At 43.1% G+C, this 26,304-nt stretch overlaps 3 protein-coding genes across 18 annotated transcripts in view; 2 read left to right on the top strand and 1 right to left on the bottom strand.

Moving 5' to 3' along the window:
• The window catches only part of LOC110492618 (inositol 1,4,5-trisphosphate-gated calcium channel ITPR3), a 60,287-nt gene extending 47,919 nt beyond the window's left edge, over nt 1–12,368 (top strand). For 4 of the 14 annotated variants that reach the window (XM_090203834.1, XM_090203830.1, XM_090203836.1 and 1 more), the window contains exons 42-58: nt 2,625–2,825; nt 2,952–3,062; nt 3,177–3,272; nt 3,426–3,527; nt 3,651–3,734; nt 4,807–4,917; nt 5,071–5,263; nt 5,681–5,800; nt 6,038–6,210; nt 6,382–6,546; nt 6,701–6,890; nt 9,894–9,995; nt 10,196–10,314; nt 10,452–10,617; nt 10,727–10,887; nt 11,062–11,223; nt 11,690–12,368. In XM_090203834.1, coding sequence (XP_090059960.1) covers nt 2,625–2,825; nt 2,952–3,062; nt 3,177–3,272; nt 3,426–3,527; nt 3,651–3,734; nt 4,807–4,917; nt 5,071–5,263; nt 5,681–5,800; nt 6,038–6,210; nt 6,382–6,546; nt 6,701–6,890; nt 9,894–9,995; nt 10,196–10,314; nt 10,452–10,617; nt 10,727–10,887; nt 11,062–11,223; nt 11,690–11,818 — 2,385 coding nt within the window. In that variant the 3' untranslated portion in view covers nt 11,819–12,368. Of the gene's footprint in view, nt 1–2,624; nt 2,826–2,951; nt 3,063–3,176; nt 3,273–3,425; nt 3,528–3,650; nt 3,735–4,806; nt 4,918–5,070; nt 5,264–5,680; nt 5,801–6,037; nt 6,211–6,381; nt 6,547–6,700; nt 6,891–9,893; nt 9,996–10,192; nt 10,315–10,451; nt 10,618–10,726; nt 10,888–11,061; nt 11,224–11,629 lie in introns of all 14 variants that reach the window. The other 10 variants (XM_090203833.1, XM_090203829.1, XM_090203835.1 and 7 more) reach the window with 3 other exon arrangements.
• Nucleotides 12,369–12,434: 66 nt separating this feature from the next.
• LOC110492619 (sorting nexin-21) lies at nt 12,435–16,216 on the bottom strand. 3 transcript variants are annotated; one of them, XM_021567047.3, is made up of 4 exons: nt 16,046–16,216; nt 15,040–15,322; nt 14,515–14,672; nt 12,435–14,440 (listed from the first exon to the last, which is right to left on the bottom strand). In XM_021567047.3, the coding sequence occupies exons 2-4, from the start codon at nt 15,308–15,310 to the stop codon at nt 13,670–13,672; spliced, it is 1,200 nt and encodes a 399-aa protein (XP_021422722.1). In that variant the 5' UTR covers nt 15,311–15,322; nt 16,046–16,216; the 3' UTR covers nt 12,435–13,669. The 3 variants fall into 3 exon arrangements, with proteins under 3 accessions (XP_021422722.1, XP_036803533.1, XP_090059970.1); XM_036947638.2 differs by having other exon boundaries at nt 15,040–15,171; nt 16,046–16,188; XM_090203844.1 differs by lacking the exons at nt 15,040–15,322; nt 16,046–16,216 and having other exon boundaries at nt 14,522–14,653.
• Nucleotides 16,217–19,580: 3,364 nt separating this feature from the next.
• Nucleotides 19,581–26,285, top strand: LOC110492615 (deoxyribonuclease gamma). The gene is made up of 9 exons (XM_021567043.3): nt 19,581–19,730; nt 23,221–23,381; nt 23,584–23,672; nt 24,104–24,190; nt 24,401–24,513; nt 24,589–24,701; nt 24,872–25,029; nt 25,169–25,265; nt 25,448–26,285. The coding sequence occupies exons 2-9, from the start codon at nt 23,235–23,237 to the stop codon at nt 25,598–25,600; spliced, it is 957 nt and encodes a 318-aa protein (XP_021422718.3). The 5' UTR covers nt 19,581–19,730; nt 23,221–23,234; the 3' UTR covers nt 25,601–26,285.
• Nucleotides 26,286–26,304: the final 19 nt, after the last annotated feature.

Raw genomic sequence — 26,304 nt, 5'->3', positions numbered from 1 at the left:
CTACTACTACTACTGTTACTGCTACTACCACTACTGTTACCACTACTACCACTACTACTACTACTGCTACTACCACTACTACTACTACTACCACTACTGCTACTACTACTACTACTGTTACTGCTACTACCACTACTGTTACTGCTACTACCACTACTACCACTACTACTACTACTGCTACTACTACTACTACTGCTACTACTACTGCTACTACCATTACTACTACTGCTACTGCTACTACTACTACTGCTACCACCACTACTACTACTACTGCTGTTACTACTACTACTACTGTTACTGCTACTACCACTACTACTACTACTACTACTACTACTGCTACCACCACTACTACTACTGCTACTGCTACTACCGCTACTACCATTACTACTACTGCTACCACCACTACTACTACTGCTACTACCACTACTACCATTACTACTACTGCTGTTACTACTACTGCTACTGTTACTGCTACTACCATTACTACTGCTACCACCACTACTACTACTGCTACTACCACTACTACTACTACTACTACTGCTACCACCACTACTACTACTGCTACTACCACTACTACCATTACTACTACTGCTACCACCACTACTACTACTGCTACTGCTACTACCACTACTACCATTACTACTACTGCTACCACCACTACTACTACTGCTACTGCTACTACCACTACTACCATTACTACTACTGCTGTTACTACTACTGCTACTGTTACTGCTACTACCATTACTACTGCTACCACCACTACTACTACTGCTACTACCACTACTACTACTACTACTACTACTGCTGCTACTACTACTGCTACTACTACTGCTACTGTTACTGCTACTACCATTACTACTGCTACCACCACTACTATTACTGCTACCACTACTACTACCACTGTTACTACTACTGCTCACCACTACTACTACTACTACTACTACTACTGTTACTGCTACTACCATTACTACTACTACTACTACTGTTACTACTACCTCTACTACTACTACTACTACTGTTACTGCTACTACCATTACTACTACTACTGTTACTGCTACTACCATTACTACTGCTACCACCACTACTATTACTGCTACCACTACTACTACCACTGTTACTACTACTGCTCACCACTACTACTACTGTTACTGCTGCTACCACTACTACCACTACTACTGTTACAGCTACTACCACTACTACCATTACTACTACTGTTACTGCTGCTATTGGTGCTGCTGCTACTACTACTGATACTACTGCTACTGATAATACTACTACTACTACTACTACTGATACTACTACCGATACTGATACAACTACAGATACTGCTACTACTACTGATACTGATACTACTACTACTACTGATAGTGATACTACTACATATACTGCTACTATTGATAATACTGATACTGAAACTGATACTACTATTGCTACTGATACTTCTGCTGTTACTACTGATACTGCTGCCACTACTGATACTGCTACTATTACTACTGCCGCTACTACTGATACTACTATTGCTACTGATACTTCTGCTGTTACTACTGATACTACTGATACTGCCGCTGTTACTAATGATACTGCTGCTACTACTACTGCTACTACTAATACTACTACTGATACTACTGATACTGCCGCTGTTACTAATGATACTGCTGCTACTACTACTGCTACTACTAATACTACTACTGATACTACTGATACTGCCGCTGTTACTAATGATACTGCTGCTACTACTACTGCTACTACTAATACTACTACTGATACTACTGTTACTACTGCTGCTGTTACTGATACTGATACTCCTACTACTGCTGCTACTACTGATACTGATACTCCTACTACTGCTGCTACTACTGATACTACTACTGATACTGCTGATTCTGCTACTACTGATACTACTACTACTAATACTACTACTGATACTACTGCTGCTGCTACTATTACTACTACTGATACTACTACTGCTGCTGCTACTGATACCGATACTCCTACTACTGCTGCTACTACTACTGCTGCTACTGCTGCTACTACTACTGATACTACTACTACTGATACTGCTACTACTGATACTGCTACTACCAATACTGTTGCTACTACTACTACTGCTACTACTACTGCTACTACTGTTACTACTACTGATACTACTACTACTACTGATACTGCTGCTACTACTGATACTGCTACTACTACTATTACTACTGATACTGCTACTACTTATACAACTACTGCTACTGTTACTACTGATACTGCGACTACTACTGTTACTACTACTGTTACTACTGATACTGCGACTACTACTACTGATACTGTTGCTACTACTACTGATACTACTACTACTACTGATACTGTTGTTACTACTACTACTACTACTACTACTACTACTGTTACTACTGTTACTACTACTGATACTGCTACTACTGTTACTACTACTACTACTGTTACTGCTGCTACTACTACTACTGTTACTGATACTACTGCAATTTACTCTCTGCTGAGGTCTAAACAGTCAGTCGCCATTATACAAAACTCGGCTATGAGGTAGCTACGGGTGATGACACTGAAAATGGTCTGTTTAACCCAGCAACCCAACATGACTGACCATCCTTCCCTTTCCCTCCCAGAACTTCCTGCGCTGCCAGAACAACAAGACCAACTACAACCTGGTGTGTGAGACACTGCAGTTTCTGGACGTCATGTGTGGCAGCACCACAGGAGGCCTGGGCCTGCTGGGCCTCTACATTAACGAGAGCAACGTGGTCCTCATCACCCAGACCCTGGAGACGCTCACAGAGTACTGCCAGGGCCCCTGCCACGAGAACCAGGTCAGATAATCGCACACAGTTCGACAGAATTGAAATTAGAAATTAGGTTTATTAAAAGTTCTGTGAGGTTAAAGACATAACACAGATACTTTGTCATGTTGTGATAATAACTGTCTGTTTCTGTAGACCTGTATAGTGGCCCATGAGTCCAACGGCATCGACATCATCACAGCTCTCATACTGAATGACATCAGTCCTCTGTGTTGTTACCGCATGGAGATGGTGCTGCAGCTCAAGGTTCACTTCCTGTTGTTCTACTTTATAAATATAGATCTCTGTGTCCTAACTCCTCTCTGTGTCGTACCTCTGAAATTACATGGTCAGTGACGGTATTGTTTCTCCTGTTTCCAGGACAACGCCTCCAAGCTGCTGCTGGCTCTGATGGAGAGTCGCCATGACAACGAGAATGCAGAGAGGATACTGTTTAACCTCCGACCTCGGGAACTGGTCAGAGCAAAGACCCATCTCTATTTCTTCTTCTCCCTCTATTCTTTCTCCTCATTCTGCTTTATAACTAACCTCTAAAACGGCCCACACACAGGACGGTGCAGAATTGTACAGTAGACGTCAGCCTACATCAGTGTTCTACTCTGCCCCCAGGTAGAGGTGATAAAGAAAGCCTATCAGCAGGAGAGTGAGTGTGAAGTTGGAGTGGTGTCACCTCAAGAGGTCGGCCACAACATTTACATCCTGGCACTTCAGGTAATGGTCCTCTTCAGATTAACAAAGTATATTTATGCACTCCTTTAATAACGTAATTAGTTAATGTTAGAGAATAATGCTTTCACCTGTTATGCTTATGATTGTGGGCCATGTTTTGGTCAGCTGGCGAGGCACAATAAGATCCTGCTCAATCTGCTGAAACCTGCAAAGAGGACCGAAGCAGGAGAGGAGGGTATATCCTCTATGGTCAGTGTTTCTCGCTCTCATTTCATCACTTTTGTCTGTTAATTCTTTGTAGCCTTTCTAACGTGTGTTTATTTTAAAGTCAGTTTGTTTGTACTGGCTTCAGTATATCTGGTTTTCTTATTAATTGGAGGAAGTTGTCCTGTGAACGGCCTCCCTTCACAGGGGGGTCGAAGGTGCTCAAACTATATATATTTTTTTACCTTTAAGTGTGTGTACATTACGGGGATATTGTTTTTCAACAGGAAAAGTTCAAAAAGAGCAGGAGAGTTTCTCCTGTTGACTTCCTGTAGCTGAACCTCTGTTTCTCCTGTTGACTTCATGTAGCTGAACCTCTGTTTCTCCTGTTGACTTCCTGTAGCTGAACCTCTGTTTCTCCTGTTGACTTCCTGTAGCTGAACCTCTGTTTCTCCTGTTGACTTCATGTAGCTGAACCTCTGTTTCTCCTGTTGACTTCCTGTAGCTGAACCTCTGTTTCTCCTGTTGACTTCCTGTAGCTGAACCTCTGTTTCTCCTGTTGACTTCCTGCAGCAGAACCTCTGTTTCTCCTGTTGACTTCCTGCAGCTGAACCTCTGTTTCTCCTGTTGACTTCCTGCAGCTGAACCTCTGTTTCTCCTGTTGACTTCCTGTAGCTGAACCTCTGTTTCTCCTGTTGACTTCATGTAGCTGAACCTCTGTTTCTCCTGTTGACTTCCTGTAGCTGAACCTCTGTTTCTCCTGTTGACTTCCTGTAGCTGAACCTCTGTTTCTCCTGTTGACTTCATGTAGCTGAACCTCTGTTTCTCCTGTTGACTTCCTGTAGCTGAACCTCTGTTTCTCCTGTTGACTTCCTGTAGCTGAACCTCTGTTTCTCCTGTTGACTTCCTGCAGCAGAACCTCTGTTTCTCCTGTTGACTTCCTGCAGCTGAACCTCTGTTTCTCCTGTTGACTTCCTGCAGCTGAACCTCTGTTTCTCCTGTTGACTTCCTGCAGCTGAACCTCTGTTTCTCCTGTTGACTTCCTGCAGCTGAACCTCTGTTTCTCCTGTTGACTTCCTGTAGCTGAACCTCTGTTTCTCCTGTTGACTTCCTGCAGCTGAACCTGAACAACAGACCTCTCTCTCAGATGTTGAAATCTACAGTGCCGGTGGAGATCGAGGAGCAGGACCCACTGGAGTTCTATGACCAACACACTTCACAGATAGAGGTCTCCACAGCCACACTTCTCCCCTCAATTCACCCCGTACTACAGTAGTCAAGCTTGCTCATTGTGAATAGTCTGAGGTTCACTTGAACTGAAGTCCCCGACTGCAAAAGACCACTGTCCTAACTTGTCCCTGTCCGTCTGTCTTCCGGTCAGATTGTGCGTGAGGACCGCAGCATGGAGCAGATCGTGTTCCCCATTCATCCCATCTGTGAGTTCCTGATGGAGGAGTCCAAGTTCCGTGTGTTCAACACCACTGAGCAGGACGAGCAGGGCAGCAAGGTCACACACTTCTTCCAACAGGCCTCCTTCCTCCACAACGAGATGGAGTGGCAGAAGAAGCTTCGCAGTAAGCAAAAACAATTCCAGGAACTAACACTCGCACCTGTCTTTACCTACTAAGACTGACTTTGCTGATAACTACTTATTGAGGCCAAAATCTACTTCCTATGACTGTGATATGTGGTTGTCCCAACTAGCTATCTTAAGATGAATACACTAACTGTCGCTCTGGATAAAAGTGTCTAAATTATTAAAATATAAGCTTGGCTCTTCTGATGCCGCTGTCCAAGTTCTACTGGCTTTAATCACTCACTCACACACTCACTCACTCGGATGCTGTGTGGTGATAAAATCAAATCAAATGTATTAATATAGCCCTTCGTACATCAGCTGATATCTCATAGTGCTGTACAGAAACCCAGCCTAAAACCCCAAACAGCAAGCAATGCAGGTGTAGAAGCACTGAAGGGTGTTTGTGTTTCAGGTATGCCGGTGCTGTTTTGGTTCTCTCGCAGGATGAGCACCTGGGGCAGCATCTCCTTTAACCTGGCCGTCTTCATCAACCTCATCATCGCGTTTTTCTACCCCTACGACTCAGGCCAAGGTGAGGCTTGTGTGTGTCAGTGGAGGCTGTTGAGGAGAGGACGGCTCATAATAATGTCTGGAAGGGAATGATACCAAACATATGAAAACCATTGTTTTATAACAATGGCTGGAATGGAGTGGTATGAGCTGCCCTCCCCTCAGCAGCCTCCACTGGTGTGTTCCCAGAATCCTCATCCTGTGTACTTACTGAAGACAAAGAAACTAAATGTTTCATGTTGTGATTGCTGTCTCCTAGGTGCGATAGACGACTCAATGCTGTCCATGCTGTTCTGGGGCTTCCTGGGTCTGTCTGTCATGGGAATGTTCTCCCAGGGTTACGGCCTCAGGCCCTTCACCGTGGCCCTTATACTGCGCTCCATCTACCACTTTGGCATCGGTCCCACTCTCATCCTACTGGGAACCCTCAATGTAAGCCTCACTTGAGTTAATTCTAACTGGGAGACTAAGTTAAACATTTATGTGGAGGTTAGGATTGGTCTCGTAGGCTAGAGCCGGGTTCTGTTAAACTTATCGATAAATATGCTGAATATCACTGACAACATGGTGATTCAATGACTGTTCATCTGTTCCTCTCCACAGCTGATAAATAAGATAGTGTTTGTGGTGAGCTTTGTGGGCAACAACGGGACATTTATCATGGGCTACCGTGCGATGGTGATGGACGTGGAGTTCCTGTATCACCTGGCCTACGTTCTGACCAGCACCCTGGGCCTCTGTGTCCACGAGCTGTTCTACAGCTTCCTGGTGGGTGACCCTTATGACTCACAACATTATGTTAATAATATTACTGGCAATAAGTACCAATCACCTGGCATTACATCATTCAGCGTACACACACATCTACATACACACAAAGACCCTAGGATTTGTTTTTGCTCTTTTTGTTGTGTGTGTGTAGCTGTTTGATCTGATCTACCGAGAGGAGACGCTGTTCAACGTGATAAAGAGTGTGACCCGGAATGGGCGCTCCATCCTGCTCACTGCCCTGCTGGCCATCATCCTGGTCTACCTGTTCTCCATCGTGGGCTTCCTCTGCCTCAAGAATGACTTCATCATGGAGGTGGACCCACTGCCTCAGATAACCTCAGGTACTGGACCATGAGACTCAGACAGACCGTGCCTCAGATAACCTCAGGTACTGGACCATGAGACTCAGACAGACCGTGCCTCAGATAACCTCAGGTACTGGACCATGAGACTCAGACAGACCGTGCCTCAGATAACCTCAGGTACTGGACCATGAGACTCAGACAGACTGTGCCGCAGACACCTGACTTACTGGACCATGAGACTCAGACAGACCGTGCCGCAGACACCTGACTTACTGGACCATGAGACTCAGACAGACCGTGCCTCAGACACCCGACTTACTGGACCATGAGACTCAGACAGACCGTGCCGCAGACACCTGACTTACTGGACCATGAGACTCAGACAGACCGTGCCGCAGACACCTGACTTACTGGACCATGAGACTCAGACAGACCGTGCCGCAGACACCCGACTTACTGGACCATGACCAACTCATTTGCCTTGTGGTTAGAGTGTCCTCCCTGATATTGGGAGTTCAACCCTCGGCCGAGTCATACCAAAGACTGCAAGAAATGGGACCCTGATGCACCTCTGCTTGGCACTCAGCATTAAGGAGACTGGAGAGAAGGCCCTGCAATAGACTAGCATTCAGTTCAGACCTGGTTATTTAAATACTTTGTATTTTAGTATTTTCAAATACACATCCCAAAACAAGTACTTTTATTTGAGTATTTGAATGCTTATTTTTAAAACCAAAGTCAACCAAATTGTATTTGAAAGTACACTACACATACATACACCCCTTCCAATTAGTGGACTCGTCTATTTCAGCCACAACCGTTGCTGGCAGGTGTATACAATCGAGAACACAGCCATGCAATCTCCATAGACAAACACTGGCATTATAATGGCCTTACTGAAGAGCTCAGTAACTTTCAATGTGGCACCGCCACCTTTCCAACAAGTCAGTTCGTCAAATGTCTGCCCTGCTAGAGCTGCCCTGGTCAACTGTAAGTGCTGTTATTGTGAAGTGGAAAAGTCTAGGAGCAACAACGGCTCAGCCGCAAAGTGGTAGACCACAGAAGCTCACATAACAGGATCGCCAAGTGCTGTATCATGTAAAACCATCTGTCCTCGGTTGTAACACTCATTACTGAGTTACAAACTGCCTCTGGAAGCAACGGCAGCACAATAACTGTTTGTTGGGAGCTTCATGAAATGGGTTTCCATGGCAGAGCAGCCGCACACAAGCTTAAGATTACCATGCGCAATGCCAAGCGTCAGCTGGAGTGGTGTAAAGCTCGCCACCATTGAACTATGTAACAGTGGAAACTTGTTCTCTGGAGTGATGAATCACACTTCACCACCTGGCAGTCCGATGGATGAGTCTGGGTTTGGTGGATGCCAGTAGAACCCTGCCTGCCCGAATGCATAGTGCCAACAGTAAAGTTTGGTGGAGGAGGAATAATGATCTGGGGCTGTAGAGGGATAGGCCCTTTCCTGTATCAGCATCACAATGTCCCCGTGCACAAAGCGAGGTCCATAAAGAAATGGTTTGTCTAGATCGGTGCCGAAGAACTTGACTGGCCTGCACAGAGCCCTGACCTCAACCCCATCGAACACCTTTGGGATGAATTGAAACGCCCAACCTCACTAATGCTCTTGTGGCTGAATGGAAGCAAGACCCCACGTCAATGTTCCAACATCTAGTGGAAAGCATTCCCAGGAGAGTGGAGGCTGTTATAGCAGCAACGGGGGGGACCAACTCCATGTTAATGACCATGATTTTGGAATAAGATGTTCGATGAGCAGGTGTCCACATACTTTTGGTCATGTAGTGTACATTCAAATTCCTGGATTAAATTCATGGGAGTGTATTTGTGTCAGTGTATTTGAGTCGGTTTTTTGCAAGTACATTCCAATATTCAACTACTTGTTTTTTCCCAAATAAAAGGTTCTTAATACTTGTTTTGAAAAGTAATTGGGGTGTACTTGTACCTCATGCTATAGAAACCAGATATAGGCTCCTGCTCCTATGATACGTTATGGCACGCCAAGGCTTGAGCAAGGCTAATGACCTTACTGGACCATCAGACAGGTAGCCTTTACTAGCAGTCAGCGTATGGACGGTACAATAACATATGATAAAAAGCAAACATGTATGGACATTGGTCAGTGTATGGCAGGGTTCCTGGAGAGCTACCCTCCTGTAGGTTTTCACTCCAACCCTGTTAGTGGAGAGCTACCCTCCTGTAGGTTTTCACTCCAACCCTGTTCCTGGAGAGCTACCCTCCTGTAGGTTTTCACTCCAACCCTGTTCCTGGAGAGCTACCCTCCTGTAGGTTTTCACTCCAACCCTGTTCCTAGAGAGCTACCCTCCTGTAGGTTTTCACTCCAACCCTGTTCCTGGAGAGCTACCCTCCTGTAGGTTTTCACTCCAACTCTGTTCCTGGAGAGCTACCCTCCTGTAGGTTTTCACTCCAACCCTGTTCCTGGAGAGCTACCGTCCTGTAGGTTTTCACTCCAACCCTGTTCCTGGAGAGCTACCCTCCTGTAGGTTTTCACTCCAACCCTGTTCCTGGAGAGCTACCCTCCTGTAGGTTTTCACTCCAACCCTGTTCCTGGAGAGCTACCCTCCTGTAGGTTTTCACTCCAACCCTGTTCCTGGAGAGCTACCCTCCTGTAGGTTTTCACTCCAACCCTGTTCCTGGAGAGCTACCCTCCTGTAGGTTTTCACTCCAACCCTGTTCCTGGAGAGCTACCCTCCTGTAGGTTTTCACTCCAACCCTGTTCCTGGAGAGCTACCCTCCTGTAGGTTTTCACTCCAACCCTGTTCCTGGAGAGCTACCCTCCTGTAGGTTTTCACTCCAACCCTGTTCCTGGAGAGCTACCCTTCTGTAGGTTTTCACTCCAACCCTCCTCTAGCGCACCTGATTCTAATAATTAGCTGGTTGATAAGCTGAATCCGTTTTTTTTTTTACAAAAACTAAAAAAGTACTTTATGTTCAGTGTATGGTATACTGTAGGGTTGGGATTTAATTTGGGATCATCTTCTGCAGGGCGACATGGCAATGAGGAGGCATCCCAAGACTTCCTCAACACCTGCAGTAGAGATGGAGTCAGCTGCACTGCCAAGGCAGGACTCCCTGCTGAACCCGAGGGTTAGTCTCTTTATTGTCTCTACTTAGTAAGTCATCTATTGCTCCTTTAATTGTTAAGTCACCTCATCGTATGATGGGTTTGGATAGGAAATAAAAGTTAAATAATAATAAAACACATTTTGGATGAATGATAGGTAAAAATGTGCTTTAAAAAGTCTGGTGTGAGTGGTACATAGCTAAACAATTTTACGGTTTAGCAGAGGAGAACAATTCGGAGCGGGCCTGTGACACTCTGCTCATGTGCATCGTCACCGTGCTGAACCACGGCTTGAGGAACGGTGGCGGGGTGGGAGACGTGCTGCGCAGGCCCTCCAAAAACGTACGAACGAAGACCCACCAACACACATTAACCTACTTACAATACATCAGTATCACTTCATGGCAGAGTACAAAATGTTCCACAAGCCAACATTCATATTTACATTGGAACAATTTACATCATTGCGTACCTTGCAGGAGCCACTGTTCCCAGCCCGCGTCATCTACGATCTCCTCTTCTACTTCATTGTCATCATCATCGTACTCAACTTGATCTTTGGTGTCATCATCGACACCTTCGCTGACTTGCGTAGTGAGAAACAGAAGAAAGAGGAGGTCCTCAAGACCACCTGCTTCATCTGTGGTGAGACCCAATAGATTTTTTGTGAAAGGAAAAAATAATAATAATAACCATGGTGTGATTATGAGCTCATGTTATGCAATCTGAACATTCAACCCGAAACTCCCTGCAGGTCTGGAGAGGGACAAGTTTGACAATAAAACGGTGTCTTTTGAGGAGCACATAAAGTTGGAACACAACATCTGGAACTACCTGTATTTCATCGTGCTCGTTCGCGAGAAGAACAAGACGGACTACACTGGACCAGAGAGTTATGTGGCCCTCATGATAAAGGTACAGCAATAGCTGGTTGAGTTCTATTTTAATTGGTTAACACAACCACCTCTAGAATAACTCTCACTGAAACCAGTTTACAACATATCCTTATTATAAGTAGCATTGGGGTCATCTGTTGCTAGGGAAGAGCACTGCCACTGATTCTACATGTCCTCCCCCCGTCTGTCTCAGAGTAAGAACCTGGACTGGTTCCCCCGGATGCAGGCCATGTCCCTTGTGGTGACGGATGGAGACGGTGACCAGAACGAGATGAGGAACCTGCAGGACAGACTGACGTCCACTATGAACGTGGTCAGCCAACTCACAGGACAGCTAACAGAGCTCAAAGAGCAGGTATAACACACAGGCCGAGATTCAAGCCGTATTGCGGAAGAGCCACTTTATAGTGCGATTGAAAATGTAAATGTTCTCGTGTTCGCGAAGCCTTCATTTACGGTTTTAAACGCTGCATGTCGGCTCAATCGGAAATTACCTTTTTAAATGTCAAATCGAACGATGTCACGGCTCTTCAGCAGTACGGATAGAATCTAGCCCCTAGTCTCTTGTCAGAGACATTGAGGAGCTGGCCAGCTCCAGAACAATATACAATGCACTTATTCACATCTCTTATCAAGGGAAAGTAGCATACTATAATAATGACAAAATACGAAGATACCTATGATGCTGATCTATTTTGGAGAGAAAAAAAAAAAATGGTAGAATTAGTACAATTTGGTTAACTGATGTCCTCATGATATAGGCTAGTGTTTCCAGGAGGATGCCCCTGGCCTGGCTGGCTGACATACTGTTTCCTGTGTAGATGACGGATCAGAGGAAGAGGCGGCAGCGGATGGGCTTTGTGGATGTCCAGTCAGGAGGAGGAGCTGGTGCTGCTAGCATGTCCCCCAGTGTTGCTGGAGGAAACCATCCGATGTCCAACAAACCCTGATGGATGTCCCGTCTTACTGTGCCACCACGCTTTGCCAAAAGACTGAGTCCACTAAGCCTATCGATACTATCCAAGATCAGCCATCAATCACATGTTAAACATAATGTTTTTAGTTGTGACTGACGCTGACAGGACTGAGTTACTGAGGTTGGGTTATTTGTAACTCCCCTTAAAAGGGTTTCAACGCTTCCAGTAATGTCTGGAGAAAGAAGAACATGATCAGTCTCTGTTCTTGGTCCATGCAATCAGAGCAATTGATTAATGGCATTGCACTGTCGCAAACACACCTCAGATGACAACATTGGAAAGTGATACTACGGCAAAGCAGGAAGCAACACGTCCATCCATTATATTAGAAATAGAGTAACGATGTACAGATTACTACAGTAGGTCCATGACTAGCACCAAATGTTTGTCTGAAGCACGCAGAGATTTGGTTTGGAATACATCTACTTGTCAATGTCTCCATTGTATTGGCCCCTCTTAGAGAAATGGAAACTTGAATGGTATCTTCTGAAAGCACATCAGTAAAATGTCTTTGATTTTAACTGTGTTTACGTCTGTCTATACAACATGCCAGTAATAGTATGCAAATGGAAAGAGTAAAAGCCTTCACTACATTTTTAGGATAGATTTATTCAACAAAATATATTCCAATAATATTAAAAAGTTAATACATAGACAAAGGTCATAACTGAGGATGTACTCTGAAAAATAGGATTTGGATAAGTAGAGTTAAGGCTAGAGTTCACAATATAAAACAAGAAGAGACAGGCACTTTGAAATGCATTGTTGCAAGTGCTTAGTATTTTAATCTAGGCTAACATGTTTACATTCGTTTGGAATTGTCACTCAAGCAATTAAAGTACGACAACTACAGCCTATTCTTTCACAGAGTAGGAAGGTACCTTTTTTTTGCACTTAAATCACATGGTTACTGTGCTCTGTAATACAGGACCTATTTCAGTTAATGTGGCAAAAATACACCGTTCCATCATACCTCTTGTCTAAAACATTCTCACACACTTCCAGCTGTGAATTGGCTCCCTCCCTGTGCCCTCTCACGCCCCCTTATGGCATATGAAGGGGACCAAATCTGAGAATTGGAACTCAACGTAGCCTAACATGCGTTTCCCTCATGTGAGTCTATACTGACTCAAATCTAAAAAGGTACAGAGACTGCATACTCGAAGCATATCAATAAAACACATTCTCTGAATAATCTGGGCTATTAACAATTCCCTAAGGTTGATTAAAATTCCTTGACAGATTTAGGAGTGCTTTGTCGAGAGCTCAGACATCGTATTGTTTTCCCTTAATTCTTTACTGTGTAAACAAGCAAATAACACCCACAATGTAAACAGGTAGAAAATTAGTTAGTGGAAAATGTGCCTTTGAAAATCCCTGTTCCCTTATCAAAATGAACTGTGATCCTTTTTATCCTAAAAGTTATTCATCCACTCACATCAAGATTCTGAATGGCATAATTAAAATAAAAAGCTTTTAAAAGCAGCAGTACTTGAAATATTGACCTGGAAAAACACAATGTTTAATAAAAATATTAGTATTTGCTACAAAGCAGCTGTATCATAAATATAACGATTGAAATAACTTTAGTGTTTTCAATTTACAAGGTAAAGCTAAGTGAATACTTGGAACTTTAGAGACATTCTATACAATGTGATTGTTTTCTGCTTATTGTGTATGACTTGGTCAGTTGAGTGTATATATTAGAATGGCTAACAGTCCAGACTGCTGTAGAAAATACATGTCAAAAGAGACCAAATACCTCATTGCAAGGCTACATGAAGTGCATTCCTCATAACTAACTGGAGTACCATTATCTTCGGTTTAAGTGGTGTCGTCCCGTTTGACCTTGGCCTTAGTGTTTCCCTCGCTCTCCACCAGGTTTTCCTTCATCAGGTACTCCTTCAAGCTGGGCTGGTTCCCTACATCAGCCCCAGAGTCCTGGATCTCCTGTAGCAGCACCTCCCACCGCCGCTTATCCTTGGAGATCTTCCACGACAATCTGACGTTGGTCTGGAGGAGAGGGATGAGCAGTGGGTGAAAGAGGTGCTGCTGCAGGGCCTCCTGTGAGGGGGCCAGGTCCCTCAGGGCTCGGTCACAGTACTCCTGGGCCTCCCCCAGCTGCTCCAGCTCCTGGAAGCAGGTCACCAGGGCCAACAGGGTGAAGAGCCAGTGGGTGCGCTGCTGGTGGTGAGGCTGCTGTATCCCCTGCTGCTCACAGCCTAGCTTCTCCTGGAGCCTCAGGCCGTTGAGCAGAGGGCCTAGGCCCTCCTGGTAACGGCCCACACGCATCAGCATCTGGCCAGCCTGCAGGTCACCCAGGTAAAAGAACTCCAGAAAGGTGGCAGAACGCCGCAGCTCAGCCAGCGAGTGCATGTGGGCCAGGTACTGCTCAAACGCCCGGCTCCGCTTGGCGATGGTCTCTGCCACAAAGTTCTTGCGCAGCCTCTTGCGGGGGAAACAGACACGCTCCATGTGGTCCCCGTGACGACGGCGAAGGCGGCTGTGCAGACGCTCGAAGTCGGTGTATCGCCGGGTGATGACGGCCGGGGTTTTGTCAAACATCCCAGACTGGATTACATGGATGGTGTAGAGCTGAGGAGAGGGAGAGATGTCACACACAGGCTTAGCCAGGGAATAGACTTTCATCTCTGCTGTTTCACACTTACCACATACTTGGAGGAGCTCTCTGGCACCACACTGGCATCAGTCACTTCAAACACCAGCTTCTCAGGCACACTGCAGCTCTGTAAGCTCCTCCAGCTCTCCTGCAGCTGACATGTCAGCAGGGATGAGCCTCCAGGAGACAGGCCCACTGGGCTGGTGTCTGAGGAACAATGAGAGACATCAGCTCAGACTGCCCTAAAACCACTCATCTAAACTGAGAACGATCAGACTGAAAAACCTTCAAGGAAATTAGCAGTTTCAAGAAAACAGGATACCGTGGAATGAATGCTATTGTTATTCTGGTCAGACTGTTTCAGTTGACTGTGCCTAATAGTACACCATTGTCCATACATAATCACAGTTGTGGATGCTCAGCAGCAACCTCAAATATTCTACTGCTTTCATTCCTGCACCTCAGAATATTAGCTCAAAAAGGATTGCAAAGTTCCTGCAACTAAATATAAAACAGTACCGGCACTGAAATGAGTAACGGCACCTATTGTAGTTGCTGCAAAGATCTACATTACCTGTGCTGCTGAATCCATCCTCTACGGACTCTCCAAGGAAGTCTGAATCACTGTCTGGTCCTGAGGCCCCACCTGGGTCTTCTGATTCCATGGCTCTCTCCCCATCAAAGCAGAGTGTTCCCCCAAGCCGCTCTGAGAGACACTCTGTGTCATCCTCTAACTCAGAACTCTCTGGGAAGCTGTCCTCTGGTACATCAATTGACTCCCTAGCAACTACTTCTCCTTCTTTGAACAGTGTCCGTCGCAGTCTGTCCAATAGCTTAGAAGCCATCCCATCAGACCACTAGGAAATAGTTTGACATTACATTTGATTTCAGATGGTAAGTTTTAGTGTACAACCTACAAGAAATCCATGTAGGTGTAAGTCATCTTATAATAGTAAATATCAAATCATTATTTCGTATGGTAACAGCTCAGGTCAACTAGGTGACTAACGTTACACCCCCAGCTAGAACGTTTGACTGGAAACATTGTAGTTTATGAATAACAGAAATCCGAAACCAGACACTTCGAGTAGAGGTTCTTAAAAGACAATAGCTACTTTTTTTTATCTAACTAGTTAACGGTTCTTTGAATATTGCGTTTGTCTGATAGTTTAAATCACTAAAAACATACATGTATATAACCAAGACAAGAGCGCCAACGTGCAAAATGTATTGTCAACGACTTGAACTAGAAGGGAAAGAAAACCTAGCTAGTTACAGTAGCAGACAAGCTAGCTAGTTACAAATGCAAAATAGATTGGCTAGCTCGCAAGACTACCTAAACAGGATTACCTAACTTCATCTAACTAGGTAGCTAAGCGAAGCTAACAAATAGATAACGTTAGCTAGCAGGTGAAATCATCTTATTTAACTAATTAACTTGTTAACGTAGCTATAGCAACGAGGCAGCATGCTACAGTAGCTAGGAAAAACTATTTACTAATTACTTAGTTACTTGAATTTATTTAGCTAGCTAAAAAAAAAAAAGTAGCTAAGTTAATGGAGTTGTAACTCTTACTCACTGTTATGATGGATCCGTAAAGCACCCAACCTTATTTCATCAGCATTGTGCCGCTTCGGTCTCTCTCCCAAACTTATTTAGGACAGTCTGTCCGACCTCTTTACCTCTGGATGCGGCCCTGAATGTCTTCTTCTTCGGAATTGTGTTGGCGGATCGCATCCAATTGAAGGTAGATTCACCGCCACCTACTGTACCTACATTTATTTGATTTGTGATATGGTACTACAAGATTGGGGAAAAGTAAAAAAGTGACTTTGCCAACCATTAGCCCTCTCTAAAAATTATATATTTTTTTAACTATATATATATAAATATATATAAACTAAATAATAAAACAAAACGTTTTATAATAATAAAATAAAACAAAACACTATTTACCCTATCAATCACATTTATTTATAAAGCCCTTTTTATATTTAATTATTTTTCTCTATTTAACTAGGCAAGTCAGTTAACAACAAATTCTTATTGACAATGAAGGCCTACACCAGGACAACACTGGGCCAATTGTGCGCCACCTTATGGGAGGGTCCAGTTGTGATAAAGCCTGGATTTGAACCAGGGAGTTGAACCAAGCACTGAGATGCAGTGCTTTAGATCGCTGCGCCACTCAGCAGCCCTATATCAGCAGATGTCACAAAGTGCTATACAAAAACCCAGCCTAAAACCACAAACAGCAAGCAATGCAGATGTAGAAGCACGGTGGAGAAGAAATACTCCCTAGGAAGATACCTAGAGAGGAACCAGGCTCTGAGGGGTGGCCAGTCCTCTTCAGGCTGTGCCAGGTGGAGATTATAAGAGTACATGGCCATTTAAGGCCAGATTGTTCTTCAAGATGTTCAAACATTCATAGATGACCAGCAGGGTCAAATAATAAAATGCAGCATTTTAAAAAATGTATTGTAATAACATTGTGTAGCTTCCCACAAGACATTGTGTACAGTGTGCACAAGTGTGTGCACTCACTAAAAATGTTTTTTTTTTTTTTACATATTCTTCACAAAACCATTTTTATTTTAGTAAACATTGGAAATGGGTCCCACAGACCTGAACACCACACAAGGGTTAAGTATCAAAAGTAAAAGTATAAACCATTTCAAATTCCTTATATTAAGCAAACCAGACGACGCCATTTAAAAATAAAAATGTATTTACGGATTGACACTCCAACACTCAGACATAATTTACAAACAAAGCATTTGTGTTTCGTGAGTCCGCCTGATCAGAGGCAGTAGGGATGACCAGGGATGTTCTCTTGATAAGTGTGTAAATTTGACAATTTTCCAGTCAAAATGTAAGAAGTACTTGTGTGTCAGGGAAAATGTATGGAATAAAAAGTACATTATTTTCTTTAGGAATGTAGTGAAGTAAAAGTAAAGTACAGATACCCCAAAAAACGACTTAAGTAGTACTTTCAAGTATTTTTTACTTAAGTACTGCTCCAGACCAATGGTCTGAGAGGACAGAACACTGCCACTCAACACCCCCTGCATCTGTTCTGCAGTAAAACCTTTCTCTGTTGCTGTCACCACAACCTCTATTTTCTGTGACTTTTGATCCATTTCTGCAGTACAATTGACAACTGTAGCTATGAATGCCAAAAAACCTACCTTACAGAAAGCACATATTCTTTCCATCACTCTCTATTAGTCTACGCCTACTCACAGGAATCCTCTCAGTGTCCCATCTTCCTCTCCCACTCTCTTCACTGCTCGACACTCTCTGTACTACTCTGACCATAGCAACCTCAACCTGACTTTCTCTCAACGGACACCTCTGATCTTCAGCCCCATGGGCACCTCCACAGCTTTATTCACCGAAACTGAAATCTCTGCTCAGAGGGCCAAATAAATTAAATCAATCAATCAGGGTGCATCCAGAGATGTTCTATTTGATGATCTATCAGAGGTCGCATCCCCTGCTCAGACGTTGCATGCAGCAACCAATGGTGGCGTGCCGCATCATCAACGGATTGCCAGAACATATGACATGCATGGTTAGGTGATGCATACAATAACGTTCCAGGCGTTGTAAGATCAGGAATGTTTCATTTAATGTCACATGCACAAGTACAGTGAAATGCCTTTCTTGCAAACTCAAAATGCCACAATTCAATAATCACTGGAAAAAAACACGAGGAATAAGAAATACACAAAGTAAGTAAGCATACTATATACAGGAAATATTTTAAAAAGTAATTTCCAATACCATATTTACATGTTAAGTGATGGAGGTAGATATGTATAGGGACAAGGGGACTAGGCAACAGCATACAAGATAACCAGAGTAGCAGCAGCTTGTATGTGAGTGGGTGTGTAGAGTCATTATAAATGTTTTTGCATATTATGTGTGAGTGAGCAGATGATGGAGTGGGTGTGTGGGTGTGTGTTGGAGTGATAGTGTAAGTGTGAGTGTGCATAGAAACAAATATTGAAATAAAAGGTAAATAAAGATACAAGGTTAGCTATTTATTATATTGCTTGGGAATAGATGCTGTTCAGGAGCCTGTTGTTGTCAGACTTGATGCACCAGTGCCTTTTGCTGTATGGCAGCAGAGAAAATAGTCTATGGCTTGGGTGGTTGGGGTCTGGTCCTGGATGCCGGGGGGGGGGGGGGGGGGGGGGGGGCTCAACCCTCTGTCCGTACAACCCTCTGTGTGATATGGTACAGTTGTAGAACCTTTTCAGGATTTGAGGGCCCATGCCAAGCTTTCCTCCTGTGTCAGCAATGCCTGGGCAGAGGAACGTGCAGAGAGACAGACGCATCAGCTGTACCATAATCACACTTGCAAACATAACATTGCAGACAGTTGAATGTTTGGGTGAGATGCTTGATCAATTTTGATTCATTAACTGCTTGAAATACGTTTAATCTATAGATGTGTGCCTTCTACAAAGCACTGAAAAGACTATTACATTGTCAGATTGCTTTCCACTGAGGAGAAAAATTATAATGTTCTCAATAGAACAATTGAATAGTTTTGGAGATTTACTAGACAGTCGGGTGGATTGGTGTCATAGCCACTTCTCAAATATGTTTTATTGGTGTTTATTGTAAGTTAGGCTAATAGTCCCAAATTAATTGATCGCCCACATGAAAATATGTGTTTATATAAGAAGTATTATTTGAGAATTTGTAAAGTAAGAATTACATGTTTATATTTTTTATTTAAAGATATTTGAGAAGTGGCCATGGCTGACTCAAATCTGTGTAGTTTGCTCACACTTTTCCCCCCCTGTGGAAGTCTCCTTCCTCGCTCTTCTCTAACATTTAGGGTCACAAATTCCAAACAGTCCCTTTACAAGTCAGAATGTTGAATAAACGTAATTTGAATTGGACCTGTTGTCCACTGATTTCATCCTTTATGTGGGTAGGAAAATAGAGACTCAATATACATATACTTACATACATATATATATATATATATATATTAAAGATATATATTAAAAAATAAGCATTTTACTCCTACTGGGCACTCGGTATACTGGTAGATTCCAGTTTTACAAGACCAAAAAAAGGAAGCGGATCGGGACATCACCTGACAGGAAGATGTGTTAAAGGCGTGGTGAAAACTGATACCTGACCTACACCCAGCCGCAGCCAGACGGGACTTTTGTCAAGGTGTTTAAAGATTAGTTTAATTCAACACCGTGTACCTGGAACTCACCAAGTTCTCTTCAAACAAGGTAGACTAATGATATTCACTCTTTCTGTTCAAATATTGTATCTTCACCTTGCTCCCCAAAAGCTTCTAAATGTAATTATGCTTCAATGCTTTTGTTGTTGCCTACAAACTACCATGGAGGAAACTGCTTTAAAAAATATATATAATGATTAACTACGCAAGTCGGGTAAGAAAAAAGTATTACTTACAATGACGGCCTACCGGGGAACAGTGGGTTAACTGCCTTGTTCAGGGGCAGAACTACAGACTTTGTATTTTGTCAGCTCGGGGATTCGATCCAGCAACCTTTCGGTTACAGGCCCAACGCGCTACCTGCCGCCGAGTTTTGTCTGCTTCTTTTGAGTCTCTGTATCTAATCACTTTTCCGCTGGTGTGAATGTTTTCTAGACAAATGTTGAATTCTCAGACTTATATCTAACTAACCAAAATACATTTAGATGATTTATTACATTTTAGGTGTTTTGTTTAATTTTTGTACACCCTTGATGTTCCCGGTCGACCGGTCATTAGAAATTAATGTGTGAGACTACAATTAGTGTATAAAATTGAGTTCAGGCACATTCATCAGATCTTCCTCTCCCAGAGGCATGTGTGTTTTGAGCACGCACACACACCTTACTCCCCTTGGCTTCCATGGAAAACCCCACGGAAACCACACCTGTTGTCATTCTCACAATCTAACACTGTTTCAATAATATATAGAACTTTTCTCGCAGCTCTGGAATATAAAGTTTTTTTGAGGACTTGCTCACAATTCATTCTGTGGCACCACAATGACCAAACGATGTACTGTATGTATGCGAGGCTCTTGATCATGACGCTGGTGAGGAGGAGAGTCCTTGTTAAACTTTGACACAAAGTAGTCTGTGATAATTAGCACTGTCATCTGAGTATTTGTTTATAGTCAAAATAATACATTATGCTTTATTTAAACTAAAAAAATGAGTTGTATGAGCTCAGGTCAGTGAGGCCTACAGGCCATAAATCGCAAATGGAAGTTTAACTTGTAATGTTCACAAGAACTTAAGTTGATTTAAAAATATCTTACACAACATTAGGTGATTAATATGTATTATTATGGATTTATAATCAGCTATAATGGGACGGTTATTTTGGACTGGGAACACAGAATTAGTTAACATGAAATGAACACAACAGGTGGGTTAAGAGTCTACAGTAGTTTATAGGCCTATCATATGGAAATACATTTCATGTTAAGTCTATTTTCACACTTGTATGCTACTGTCTGTAATTTCTCAAAATATTACATGTGTAGCCTAACTTGTGCAATGATGTGCCAAATATGTGCAGCCAAAGGCAATATCTTTCTAGGAGCAGTGGGGTATATTCATGGAGGCCAAGGGAAAGCCAGACCCCCCCCCCCCCCCCCCATATATTTTTATGTATATTTCATCTGTTTCATAATTTTCAATTCGCAATATGCTGACTGTATCTCACAGGAGTAAAACATCCCAGTGAGAGAAACCGTGCCCCTGTCTCTCTGTGTAGGCCATATCTGATGCTGTCCGGTCCAAAAAGAGTATGCTTTTTGGGGGGTAGCATTGAATGCAAGGGAAGCCAGCGAGCATTTTGCTTCACTTGACAAAAACAGTTTAAATTAGCTAATCAGCTTTGAGCTAAACTGAGCAAGCGCAAGTGTGCATTGTCCTGACACACCAAAAAAAAAAAAAAAGTAAAAGGAAGCCAGCTTGGATTTGGCATCCTATCCTAGCGCATTCATCATATGTCATTGACAGGAACAACTTGAATTGTTACATCTCGTTGTCCTCCGGTGGCTAGCTCGCTATCTAGCTAGAATGAAGCAAAATGTGTGGTTTTATTTAATTCTCTGTACCTATTTCATGAATCTCCCGACGAACAGTTATTGTGCTCACGTTGCTTCCAGAGGCAGTTTGGAACTATGTAGTGAGTGTTGCAACCGAGGCCAGATTTTTCCGAGCTACACGCTCCAGCACTTGGCGGTCTCGTTCTGTGAGCTTGTGTGGCCTATCACTTCCAGGCTGAGATGTTTCTCCTAGACTTTTCCACTTCACACTAACATCACTTAGACTTGACCGGGGCAGCTCTAGCAGGGCAGAAATGCCACATTGAAGGTCACAGAGCTTTTCAGGAAGGCCATTCTACTGCAAATGTTTGTCTATGGAGTTTGCATGGCTGTGTGCTAAATGTTATACACCTGTCAGCTACGGGTATGGCTGAATCCAATAATTTGAAGGGGTGTCCACATACGCATGTGTGCGCATGTACAGTGCATTTGGAAAGTATTCATACCCCTTGATGTTTTCCACATTTTGTTACGTTACAGCCTTGTGCTAAAATGTATTACATTGTTTCCCCCCCATCAATCTACACAACCCCATAATGACAAAGCAAAAACAGGTTTAGAAAATATATCAAATTTAACAAAAATAAACTGATGTAAAAGTAGTCAGACCCTTTACTCAGTAGTTTGTTGAAACACCTTTGGCAGCGATTACAGCATCTTCTTGGGTATGACGCTACAAGCTTGGTACACCTGTATTTGGAGTTTCTCTCGTTCTTTTCTCCAGATCCTCTCAAGCTCTGTCAGGTTGGATGTGGGGTGTCGCTACACAGCTATTTTCAGGTCTCAAGCGATGTTCGATTGGGTTCAAGTCCGGGCTCTGACTGGGCCACTCAAGGACTTTCAGAGACTTGTCCCGAAGCCATTCCTGTGTTGTCTTGGCTGTGTGCTTAGGGTCATTGTCCTGTTGGAAAGTGAACCTTGGCCCCAGTCTGAGGCTCTGAGCATTCTGGAGCAGGTTTTCATCAAGGATCTCTCTGTACTTCATCTTTCCCTCGATCCTGACTAGTCTCCCAGTCCCTGCCGCTGAAAAATATCTCCACAGCATGATGCTGCCATCACCATGCTCCACAGTAGGGATGGTGCCAGGTTTCCTCCAGACGTGACGCCAAGAATCTTGTTTCTTATGGTCTGAGTCTTTAGGTGCCCTTTGACAAACTCCAAGCAGGCTGTCATGTGCCTTTTACTATGGAGGGGCTACCGTCTGGCCACTCTACTACAAAGGCTTGATTGGAGTGCTGCAGAGATGGTTGTCATTCTGGAAGGTTCTCCCATCTCCACAGAGGAACTCTGAATTGAATTTACCACAGGTTGGAATCCAATCAAGTTGTGGAAACGTCTCAAGGATGATCAATGGAAACAGGATGCACCGGAGCTCAATTGAGTCTCATAGCAAAGGGTCTGAAATACTAATGTAAAGGTATGTTTTATTTTTAATACATTTGCAAAAATATCTAAACTAGTTTTTGCTTTGTCATTATGGGATATTTTGTGTAGATTGAAGATAATTAATTTTAGAATAAGGCTGTAACAATGTGGAGAAGGGGTCTGAATACTTTCCGACTGCACTATGTGTATGTATCGTTCAGTGGTAGTAAAAACAAAACCCTGCATGACCAGTAATCTCACCTGTCTTTTCCATTCACAGCAAGCAGCTCAGTCATGACTTGCTACTCTCCTCTCCTCCTCCGTCTCCTTCTCCTTGGTATTTTTGGGCTATGTTCAAGCTTCAAGATCTGTGCCTTCAATGTCCAGAACTTCGACGACGCCAAATCAGCCAACTTCAGGGTGATGCACACTCTGACCAGGGTGAGACTCTGCCTCGTCTTAACACAAACATACAGTTGCTATTCATGACGACTGGTCCAGGAAGGAACTAAACTCAAACATTTTAACTATAATTCCATACTGTTGGGTAAATCAGTCTCAATTACTTTATTATAATAATTCAGGTATCTTTCTGTGATTGTTAGACATTCTTGTTCTAATCTGGTTGGTTGATTGTCCACAGATTGTGTCTCGCTGTGACATCTGTCTCCTTCAGGAGGTTAAAGGCACACAGGGCAATGCCATGAAAGCTTTGGTGGAAGCACTCAACAGGTACAGTTGCATCTAGATACTGTTACCATAGAAAGAGAATCCATTGAACTCTGACTGCAACAAGTACTCTACCTCAGGCGTATTCCAATCTGAACCTACGTGCTCCGGAGCCTGATGGGTTTTCTGTTCTTCCTGATGACTAATTGCACCCACCTGGTGTCCCAGGTCTAAAACAGTCCCTGGTGGGGGAGGGGGAAAGCAGTGGAACTGGCTTAGAGGTCTGGATTTCAATTTGAGGGAACTTCCTCATGCATTGTTCAGTGATGCATATATACATTGTTTTGTATTCCTTGATTGTTTCCTATAAAAGTGTATTGCGTCTTTTGTTAAATGCACTTTAAATAAATTGTGATTTTGATTATAAAGAAAATCATTTGATAAGTTTTCACTTAATTTATGGACCAACCCTCTTTCTGTTAATTTCTTCTTAGATATGATGCCTATCACTATAAATATGTTGCCAGTGGAGTTCTGGGGCGAACACCTCAGGACCAGGAGCAATACGTCTATCTGTACAGGTAAGCAAAGCTTTCGTTTACATCTATTACAGCTCTTCATTTATAAATGCTACTCTCGTGACGTAAACTTGCATTCATTTGAGATCCTGAATATGCCGCCTCCCCTGTCCTAACCTAATGAATCTCGGCCCGACATGCTAGTTAAACGTTGTCGCCCTGCTTGACTTTAATCCTAAACGAATGGCGCTATAAGTAACCTGCTCTCCACAGGAATGAAACCGTAGAGTTGACGGCTCAGTACCAGTACGTTGACAGAAAGGAGGGGAACGCGGCTGTTTTCTCCAGAGACCCCTTTGTTGTTAGATTTCAAGCCAAGGAAACAGGTTAGTTAAGTTCATGAGAATTTGAAATTCATTGTTTTCTGTTTGGATAACTTCCAATGATCTTCCTCTGAACAGTGATTGGAGACTTTTCTCTGATCCCTCTGCACACTATGGCCTCTGATGCAATCAAGGAGATTGACAAGCTCTACGATGTTTTTGAGGAAATCAAAATGAAGTGGAATACTGAGGTGAGGCATGACAACTACCTGTTGGTGTTTCCTGTTTGGTTCTTATTTTTCATAGTGTGTGTGTCGGTAAGATGAATGCAGTTACTGTTATCTGTCATGCTACATGATTCTGAGTCTCTAACTTTTGGAACATACTTCTCTCACCAATGTAATGCCACTCTGTACCATAGAACGTGATGTTCCTTGGAGCCTTCAATGCTGGTTGTGGGCACATGACCCGCCAGGACAAGGCGAACATCCGACTTTTCTCAATACCTGGATTTTTCTGGTTGATCAGGGACCAGGTGGACACCACTGTTGGGGATACTACCAGCTGTGCCTATGACAGGTGGGTGGAAATTTAAAAAATGAGTTTCACTGAAATGATATTCTTTGAAATGAAGGCATTTTTGATTATAAACGATCTGTATTGATGGATCCAATAATATATTACTCTTCAGCTCTATTGGACATTTTGTTTTTCTTAGGATTGTGGTACACGGAGAGCGCTTCCTGAAGACCATCAAACCTTATTCAGCTCAGGTCTTCAACATTGCCAATGAGTATAAACTCTCAAAGGAAAGGGTAATACTTCCTTTTCCTCTTTACAAACACCATTTTCATTTAGCCTTTCAAACTCCTATCCATCTTCAAAAAAGCCCCAGGAGAAAATGTAACATTACAGACATGCTAAAGTCACCTGTTTTATGTCTGTTTCCGGTGTTATAGATGTCATGACACATAATAAACTGATCTCCAAATTTCAGGTTCTGGAAGTGAGTGACCACTTCCCTATTGAGGTGGAGCTGAAGACTAAATCGTCAGGGCAGCTTCAAGCTCCGGTTCAGCCTCTCCTGCTAATTGCTCTCTCTGTCATCACCTCCGCCCTGCACATCTTACCTTCAACCAGTATGGTGTGAGGAGGACTGATGTTCTTCTCCAGAGTATGGATCTTTGAATTAGAATGAATTTTACATTTCTATGGTATGGACATCTATACAACTTCAATGAGCAGCTGGTTCACTCATGCAAGGGTTTGTCAAACCTGTCTCCGGGTACCCCTAGATGCTTCACTATTTTTGCTGTAGCCCTGAACTTGCTCACCTGAGTCATCTAATTAAGATGTTGATGATTCGTTGCTACGTTTAAACAGGTGTGCTAGCATGGATCTACTGGGGGTTCCTGAGGAGAGCTTTGAGAACCACTCCTCTAATAAACAGTGACTCCGTCTTTGACTGGTCCCCATGAGATTGCAGACATTTTAGAGACGGCAACATTTATCACTACGTAAATTGACGGCATAATGTCCCTCATTTCAATTCATATCTATGGCTTCGCTCTGGTGTTGGATTGCTGATCCCAGTTTTGCTCTGCTCTGACATGTGGTTTCAGGTATTTGACGTATAATATCTTGAATGGAAGGCTACAGATTCCCGAAGCCACCACTTCTGCATTTAGTAACATCTATTTTGTAAATTAATGGTTGTAATATTTCAAATTCAATTAGGTTTTTAATGTGATGTGGTTTTTACATTGTCACTGTAAATGTTCAATGCATGTATTGTACACAGTATTTGAATAAAACGAAATTGATTTTAAAACAAAGTAGGCCACATTTTGTTGT

This window comes from Oncorhynchus mykiss, chromosome 16, assembly GCF_057628025.1.
Source record: "Oncorhynchus mykiss isolate SJ-2025 chromosome 16, ASM5762802v1, whole genome shotgun sequence".
Lineage (NCBI taxonomy): Eukaryota > Metazoa > Chordata > Actinopteri > Salmoniformes > Salmonidae > Oncorhynchus > Oncorhynchus mykiss.
Note: the sequence above shows the minus strand (reverse complement) of the source record. Positions and strands in the feature narration are given on the sequence as shown.

Bases quoted from the DNA above. Each gene is read 5' to 3' on its own strand.
- LOC110492619 (XM_021567047.3), bottom strand. From the start codon at position 15,310: ATGGCTTCTAAGCTATTGGACAGACTGCGACGGACACTGTTCAAAGAA. The intron at 14,673-15,039 runs GTAATGTAGATC...ATTGTTCCTCAG, and splicing joins GGATGGATTCAGCAGCACAG to ACACCAGCCCAGTGGGCCTG. The intron at 14,441-14,514 runs GTAAGTGTGAAA...CCCTCTCCTCAG, and splicing joins AGAGCTCCTCCAAGTATGTG to CTCTACACCATCCATGTAAT.
- LOC110492615 (XM_021567043.3), top strand. From the start codon at position 23,235: ATGACTTGCTACTCTCCTCTCCTCCTCCGTCTCCTTCTCCTTGGTATT. The intron at 24,191-24,400 runs GTAAGCAAAGCT...TGCTCTCCACAG, and splicing joins CAATACGTCTATCTGTACAG to GAATGAAACCGTAGAGTTGA. The intron at 24,514-24,588 runs GTTAGTTAAGTT...TCCTCTGAACAG, and splicing joins ATTTCAAGCCAAGGAAACAG to TGATTGGAGACTTTTCTCTG.